Source organism: Protomyctophum parallelum (assembly GCF_964188405.1).
Source record: "Protomyctophum parallelum genome assembly, chromosome: 7".
Lineage (NCBI taxonomy): Eukaryota > Metazoa > Chordata > Actinopteri > Myctophiformes > Myctophidae > Protomyctophum > Protomyctophum parallelum.
Window position 1 is genome coordinate 19,745,420 of NC_139705.1, and position 8,543 is coordinate 19,753,962.

The 8,543-nt window shown below is 41.1% G+C and overlaps 2 protein-coding genes across 2 annotated transcripts; one reads left to right on the forward strand and one right to left on the reverse strand.

Annotated features, from left to right (window-relative positions):
• Positions 1 to 93: 93 nt before the first annotated feature.
• On the forward strand, positions 94 to 3,558 carry LOC310861969 (pepsin A-like; the record flags this gene model as incomplete). Its single annotated transcript, XM_083769705.1, has 9 exons — positions 94 to 156; positions 889 to 1,030; positions 1,363 to 1,483; positions 1,827 to 1,945; positions 2,062 to 2,258; positions 2,532 to 2,648; positions 2,777 to 2,921; positions 3,105 to 3,203; positions 3,424 to 3,558. Exons 1-9 carry the CDS (start codon positions 101 to 103, stop codon positions 3,556 to 3,558), a joined length of 1,131 nt encoding a protein of 376 aa, XP_083625831.1. The 5' UTR covers positions 94 to 100.
• A 732-nt stretch (positions 3,559 to 4,290) lies between these two features.
• LOC310862424 (uncharacterized protein) lies at positions 4,291 to 5,839 on the reverse strand. Its single transcript, XM_083770323.1, has 5 exons — positions 5,754 to 5,839; positions 5,416 to 5,563; positions 5,188 to 5,300; positions 5,014 to 5,060; positions 4,291 to 4,861 (listed from the first exon to the last, which is right to left on the reverse strand). Exons 2-5 carry the CDS (start codon positions 5,451 to 5,453, stop codon positions 4,694 to 4,696), a joined length of 366 nt encoding a protein of 121 aa, XP_083626449.1. The 5' UTR covers positions 5,454 to 5,563; positions 5,754 to 5,839; the 3' UTR covers positions 4,291 to 4,693.
• Between the last annotated feature and the right edge of the window lie 2,704 nt (positions 5,840 to 8,543).

Here is an 8,543-nt window from a genome sequence, read left to right on the forward strand (position 1 = left end):
GAAAGGCATTTCAGGGACACAACCTTGATGGCCTGTATATAAAGGATGGCGTCTTTCAACATCTCTTCACTCTCGAAGTCCAACAGCAAAGACAACAACCATGAAGTGTCTCGTTGTCCTTTGTGCCCTGGTGGCTCTCTCTGAATGTCTCCTCAGGTAAGTACCAGCTGGCTGACTGAAGCCACCTCTACACCTACACCTAGTTGGTTAGCATTATTTTGTGATATTAATTATTCAAGATTCAAAAGCTTTTATTTGTCACTCACTCAACAATTATATGCAGTGAAATATTGAAGTGACATGCTCCACAGACTGTGCCAATAATCACTTTTATTTATGTGCAAAGTGAAATATATGTGCACAAAAATGTTTACAGAAGACATTTGACCTGGCATTTTGACTATTGTTAAAGGCTCTGAAAAAACTCAGATATTGAATTATTCTAATCTTGATTAAATTCTCTCCATCATTAATCTAAATTATACGATATTTTGTTTTACTTTTGTCAAGTCTATTTAGAATTATATAGATAGCAATAACACACACATAGTATAAAGTAGGGGGCTGTTTCCTTACTGCCTATATCTAAAGTCTTTCTTCGTATTAAAAGGTTGTCCCATTCTTGTACACAATAAAAAGCTGTTGTTTTAGTTAGTTTGTTGTTGTTGTTTATAAACATGATGCCTGTACAGAGCTTGGTTGTCAGGGTATACACAGCTAGGAAAACAGACTGCATCAAGCTAAGTCAATGCATGTACACAATGTCAGAGTACAATTAACACTGTTTTGTGTGCATAGTGAATAAAACTAATTCTGACTCTAACCTCTGTAAAGGATAACAAAAAAGGCCTGGTATTAGTTATTACTGATCATTTTCTTACTGTATAGGGTTCCCCTGATCAAGGGGAAATCTCCACGCCAGGCCCTGCGGGAGAAGGGACTGTTGGAGGAAACACTCAAGAAGCACCCATACAACCCCATGGCCAAGTTCCAGCAGACAGGCAACGAGCCCATGACCAATGATTATGATGTAAGTCTAGGCTTGTAAAAGGAGTCAAGGACACATTTCTAAACCTAATACACTTCATCATCAACCATGCTAAAAAGAATAACAGGTGTTCCACCTCACCTGTTGTTCTTATTATAACTCAGAATATAATATATAACTTAGAATATATTAGGTTTTATTTCCTCAAAATGTCTAATAATCACTGCCAAGGACATTGTAAGCCAGATATTGAAAAAGCAGGAGAAACTTTAGTCAGTCACCCTATAATAACCAGTCCTTCATTGTTCATATAATGTAATGTTCTATAATGTTATTGTTACGTCACCTCGTCTTTTGCTGTGTGTCACCTCCAGCTGTCCTACTATGGGGTTATCTCCATTGGAACTCCTCCCCAGTCCTTCCAGGTACTCTTTGACACCGGCTCTTCCAACCTGTGGGTGCCCTCTGTCTACTGCAGCAACAGCCAGGCTTGTCGTGAGTATTGTTACAGTACAGTTTTTTGCTCTCTGAGAGGCAAATCCAGGCAGAGGACAGTACAGACAGTCGTAGGTCTGCTATAATTGGCACCTGGGTGCAATAATTGATGTGGGTGACCCCTTGTTCTATGGTGCAACCACTGCACCACCCATTTGCACTTTGCAATATATGATTCTGACAGTGATAACCTGTTGAATACGGTTTAACAATAACTAGTTTTTGTTACCTAACAATTTAAGTTTGTAGTAGAGACACTGTTTTAATTACTACAAGAATAGGTATGACAATTGGTCTGATTTATCTTCTCAAATGCCCAGCTAAAAAAATACATATTTTACAGAGAACCATAAGAAATTCAACCCACAGCAGTCTTCCTCCTTCCAGTCGAATGGACAGTCCCTGTCCATCCAGTATGGTACCGGCAGCATGACTGGATATCTGGGCAGTGACACCGTTGGGGTAAACCAAAAAGCAGCCAGAATCATCATTTGGCAATTCTGACAATTATCCACATACTGTACCTCTCTCCACTCAACAACTAGGAACGTTCATTAACCTGCGACTTTATCTTCCAGGTTGGTGGAATTTCTGTGGCCAACCAAGTGTTTGGGCTCAGCCAGACTGAGGCTCCTTTCATGGCCAACATGCAGGCTGATGGTATCCTGGGACTTGCCTTCCAGTCCCTCGCCGCTGACAATGTGATGCCCGTCTTCCAAAACATGATGCAGCAGAACCTGGTGTCTCAGCAAATCTTCGGCGTCTACCTCAGCCCGTACGTAAATTTAATGGAAGAGTGTTCGTATTTGGTTGTGTACAATGGCAGGTATAGGTATAGTACATGCACATGTACTGTATCTGTATATTGTATACTATGTATACTGTATGTACAGTCTACATATATGTATATTTACATGTATATTTAAATGTGTTCTAGGTGTATTTCTTTGTTTCAGCTTAGTACCAGCACATAAGAGTATATATTAATTTTGTTCTGGTTCCTCATACATTGTAGCAGCAATAAAACCTTTGTCTATGCTCCCGTTAGCAACTCAGAGCAGGGCAGTGAGATCATCTTCGGAGGTTATGATCAGAACCACTTCACCGGACAACTCATCTGGATCCCTCTGAGCTCTTCCACCTACTACCAGATCAGTATGGACAGGTGCAAACACATCACTATATTGACACAATTAATTGACCTTTTAAAAGTTGACTTGGCAGAATATAAACATTTCCTAGATACAAAGTGTACTTCTATTAATTCTGCTTCCGCTAATTGCTCCATAACAGTGTTACCATCAATGGACAGACTGTGGCCTGTTCTGGTGGCTGCCAGGCTATCATTGACACCGGCACTTCCCTCATTGTTGGCCCATCCAATGACATCAACAACATGAATTCCTGGGTTGGAGCCACCACTAACCAGTATGAAATGGTGAGATATATATTTTTTCTTTTATTGACTTTTTCCCCCTCTAATTTAGAATACACAGCAGTGTTCAAACTGACACCTTATGTCTTGGGTAGGAATGTTGGATTTTATGTTAAGGTGCTCATTTTGATTAAGCAACTTTAAACAAAAACAAGTACCATAATACACATGTCATTCTTTATACAGGAGACAGTGAACTGCCAGAACATCCAGAGCATGCCTGATGTGGTCTTCAATATCAATGGAAACCAATTCCCTGTCCCTGCCTCTGCCTATGTTTCTCAGGTCAGTGTAAACTACATGCACACACACACACACACACACACACACACACACACACACACACACACACACACACACACACACACACACACACACACACACACACACACACACACACACACACACACACACACACACACACACACACACACACACACACACACACACACACACAAACATATTTGTGAGTGAAATACACTTTGTCCCCTGTTTGTCTCTCCAGGACTCCTATGGTTGCAGCACTGGCTTTGGCGACGGTGGATCTAGCCTCTGGATCCTGGGAGATGTCTTCATCAGGGAGTACTATACCGTCTTTGATGTCGGCGAGAAGTACGTTGGTCTGGCCAACTCTCAGTAATCAAACTAAGCATCCCAATGGACAATCAATAACTATGATTTCCTGTGGGGGCTGTATGATTCATGCATTGTTGTAAAGTATTTATAAAGCAAAAATGGGAAACTGTCTAAGTTTTAATTGTAAATTGCTATGTCTGCTTTTGAATAAAATATATTGTAGCAAAAAAGGAATTTATGTACATTTGTATGTCTGGCTTTGAAAACAGTACACGCCACGGGCATGTTGTATTCATGGGGTAAAGAAAGACCACAGGAACATGATTAGTTTTGTCCTTTAGCTAGGAATGAGAATGAACCCTTCATAATGCCCATTCTTGCACTCCCATCAGTGAAACACAATCCGATATGAGAATACCCAAAGGATGGCCACTACCCTTTCTCTGTAAAGGAAGACCAGACCAAGAATAGAATATTGAGCTGAGCGCTCAGAATAGCGCTCAGCTCAAGTGTGTCAGATATATTCGAAGGTTGTAAGGCACCATGGATAAAACATGATAACCAGACCGTTCTGCTCTAGCTCTCCGAATAGAAGTGAAAACCTTAGGAAAGGAAACCTTAGAGAAGTCAAGACTTTATTTATACTTCACAGGATGATATACAGTTACAATGACAATGTTTCTCTTTTCTTTTTATATCAACCCACACAGAAACCGATATAATTAGAAACATGTATTATGTTTTAGTCTAGACAATTTCCCCATCAAGCTTGAGGAACCAAATAGAACATGACGCCTGCACTTCATAGAACTTCAATGGACATTGAAGTTGCCATATTACTTTCTGTTGCCATATACTTTGAATGGTGTGCTCGTTCTTGTTATATAATATATCTACTCATGTATATTGATGCCTGTTGCCTGATATGATGCAATATCAATATTATTATTATATTATATCATAATGATGTCATAGACTGGCCTGCCCTCGACTCCATATGTGGGAATGCCTGACATTGACGCGTTACTCCATATATGGGCGTAAACACAGACAGACAGACAGACAGACAGACAGACAGACATAAACAACGGGGACACTGACACGGGTATAACGGGTATAGCATTATTGGGTGGGGTATGCGTTTCCAACTTGCATCGTTCGTTCCCTTGCAAACCTCCTTTAATTATTTTCAAGCACAATCACTGCCTGATTGCCAGTGTGGTGTATTCAACCATCCCAGCATGGTCTTCTTTATTCCTGTCAGGGGCTCTTGCTCTGGGACTGGGCACCGACAGGTTTGCGTACAACTCTGTGGGTACCTGGTGGGGTGTGAAGTCCACAGTTGTGTACACTATACTGCTCACCTCCTGTGGAAGTCATAGAACAGAGTATCAGGTCAGGTCACATACATATCAAGGACGTTTGAAACAAAAACACTAGTCTCCCTTTCTGTCCACTTTAAGAAAAACAACAAGTGACTCTGAGTCACAGAGGGTGCATGTCTGAATTTAGCACTCACGGAGGCTCTGTGTTGCGATGACTCACATAGAGTTTCTTCACATTCGTCTAGGGAAAAAATGCATTGTTTGTTTTTACTCATTCAAAAGGATAGTATACTGCACTCAATGTAAACGTATGTTTTCTCATTCCAATAAAGTACATACATACATATACATAATGTTAGACAGCTTACTTTTTGCCTTGACTCTGTAACTGTAACACACCGCAGCAGTCACTGAACTGAAGATCATTAGAACTGCTATGGACACAACTACAGTCAGTGGCAGGCCAAAGCTCCATGGAACCCTGGTAGAGGGGCAGAAGAGTCTGTATTAATTGACGGTTGCATTATTCCCCTCTGTAATAAAACACTATTTGGCCTGTGGATAACTGGAAAAGAGGGAATTAGAAGAGTACATACTTGGAATTTTCACTGATATCCTTGGCTAAACTAGCCATGGTGGCATCTGGTAGAGTTTTAGAAGTCTTGTATGGTTTGATGGTCGTCGTCAAAGGAGTTGGAGTTGTTGTCAAGGGAGTTGGAGGAAGGCTGCGACGTCTTGAAGGTTCTATAAGTGTCAAAAAGCAATCAAAAAGCAATTTCATGTAGAATTACATTATAATGCCTACTTTTACAGTCCAAAGAAATGCAAATTGACTGAAGCGAAAGTATGTACCGGTAAAGTCACTCTATATGAATTGCAAAGCACACGCTTGTACTGTGTGCTAATATTTTGCCTGATAGCAGAGATTTCTTACCAGATATTTCGATATAATAGTCCTTGTAGAGGTGATTTTGGGTCCCAACCACAATGCACCTGTAGTACCCTGTGTCCACTAACTGTGCGTTCCATATTTTGAATTCAATCCAGCCATCGCTTTGAGCATTGGTCACTCTACCCTTGAGAACATCACAGACAAATCCCCTGTTGTCAACCAACTTGTAGCATCCTCTTGGATACAGTTTGCAGCAGTACTTTTCATAACCATTGTAGAACGATGGGTAGTAGAGCCTCAGCGCAATGTGTCCAAACTCCTCCGGTTTCTGCTGTCCTTTTGAATGAGGGATGTCTGGAAGGCAAACATTTCCAATTATCATGTCAGGCCCAAGGGGGGAAAAATATGATTTTATTAAAATGTCATACCATACCTAACAGAAGAAAGAAGACAACAGCGAATTTCATCTTCAGTTATTCAATAAGGCTCAGCACATTTTCCCATTACAGTTGCACTTCTATAGCTTTAATAGCCCCTCCCAGCTAAGGCAGAAGTAACAACAATGAGACCATGTGTTACTGCTGCTAGTGTACCACGAGTCTGCAGTTTCCTTTAAGTAGCATGCTACTTAGTACTTAAAGGAAACTGCAGACTCTCTTGTGGTACACTTCCTAAATTAATTTGTGTAAGGCTTAGTTAAAATGTTTAAAGTAATGTTGTCTTTAAAAGTAATTCTGATTCATCTGTATGATGTGTATATGTACAATATGTATGGTATGTAGCTTTTTATAGGCCTAAGATATTGTCTATATACATGGCTGAGCACATTGGTATTGAGCACATTCTTTTATAGGGGATGTGACCATACCATTAAGAACCTATAGCCAGGGGGCACGGTGGCACAGTTGGTAGTGCTGTCGCCTCACAGCTAGAAGGTCCTGGGTTCGATTCCCGCTGGGGACGCTGTGGGCACTGGCGGCGTGTTCCCTCCTCCGCGTCATCAGTGCCCATACCCGAGGTGGGGGTTGGCGATAGGGCCTTTCTGTGTGGAGTTTGCATGTTCTCCCCGTGTCCCCTAGGGTAGATACCCTCACAAAAACATGCCGTAATCCTGGTCTCTAAAACTACCTCCCCCTGGCCAGCCGGGGCGCCTGATGGAGGGGAAAGGAACTGGTCGGAATAACGTGTCCCTTCCACGCACTACGTCCGGCTGGGGAAATTCCCCTCTGTCAGGTGAAAAGAAGCAGCTTGGACTCCTCATGCATAGAAGGAGGCATGCGGTCAGTCCGCTGCCCCCCCAGGTTGGCAGAGGAAGTGTAGCGCCCAGGATTACATTAGATAATTGGCACTGGGTGAAAAGAAAACTGGGTTACAAAATCGTGGGATAAAAATGTAAGGAAAAAAAAGAACCTATAGTCTATAAGTCAATATGTCATTATGCTTTAAAGTAGCATGTGTCAAACTAGGGGGTGTTCATAATTCTGAATCCATTCCAAGCATTAGTTTTGCTTTGGCTAAAAACAGCCATATAACCCTGAGGTCAGCACATTTTGGGCACATTTGGGCATGTGGCTATGGCCATTTTGTCACATGCTACATAATACATTTTGAAAATCTTGCCTTATACAGGTTGTTAATGGTATTTTTATTTTAGGTAAATAAAAAAACTATATAGCCTAGTAAGCCTACCAAATTTCCCACTTTAAATAAAAGTAGCCTGTTGGTGTTGGCTGCCAGACTAACAGGGAGACCTGTCAACATATACAGAGTTCTGTGTCCATGCCCCTGAATTACTCAGGTGTAAGTGGTCACTGATTACCCCCTCCCCTATAAAGCCTGGTGTTCATTCATTCATTCTTGCTGGCTCCCGGCCGATATGCACTGATTTATTTGAGAAAGATATATAGGCACTGGATTGTTTTCATGTAAAACCATTGTTGCTTAGACCAGTGTGTATTTGTAATGGTTCTATGTTCCTCAGGTGCCCTCTATGCCTCAGTGTTGAGGATCAAAGGCCAAAGTTTGTAGACAGAGTAACCTATAGGGCCGAAATCTCATCTAACTGGAGGAGGTACGTTGAGCAATGTTGCATTTGTATATTGTGACTTCATATTGTGGTTCTAACATAATTTTGTACTTTGTACATGTTCATTTTTGCACTCCTGCCATGAGTTCCCGGCCTGCCCGTAACAGACCTTGATATATTTTGATGTATGATAATACATGGTGGGAGCTTACTGTTTACTTACTTACTTTATTTGATCGACAAACTGACTTAATCTTGAAGCAGTGTGTGTGTGCTTGTGCAGTAGAAACTCCATGCAAAACTGGGGCATGTGGATCAGCCATCTGGCTTGCACAATACTTTGCCAAAGTCAATCAATGTATAATGAGAAAACAAAGCAACTACAAGCCGAATATTCTGATGAAGTTGACAATGGTGAGCCATATAAATTGGGACAACAATTATAAATAGAGACATTTGTTCTATTAGTACAATGTGAATACCATAAGCAATAAAAGTGTAAAGTACGTGATGATGCCAGCTATACATTCCATTTCATTAGGCTGATCTCAGATGAAACCTCCAGTCATCTGACTAGCTCGCCAATGCTTTCTGCTCCTGCAACTTTGCGATCAGTATCCAATATGTGTAGGCTCCCACATATTTTCTTTCCTCATTTTAGCAGATATTTATCAGTACAGTTGGAAATTGAAATATAGAACATGCCTTTTTACAATTTTAGCAATAATTGCCTACCAAAGTCCATGTATTATAATGTGTATATAAAGTGACCTTATGCTGAAAGATTCTCAAAGGTCAGCAGTTGG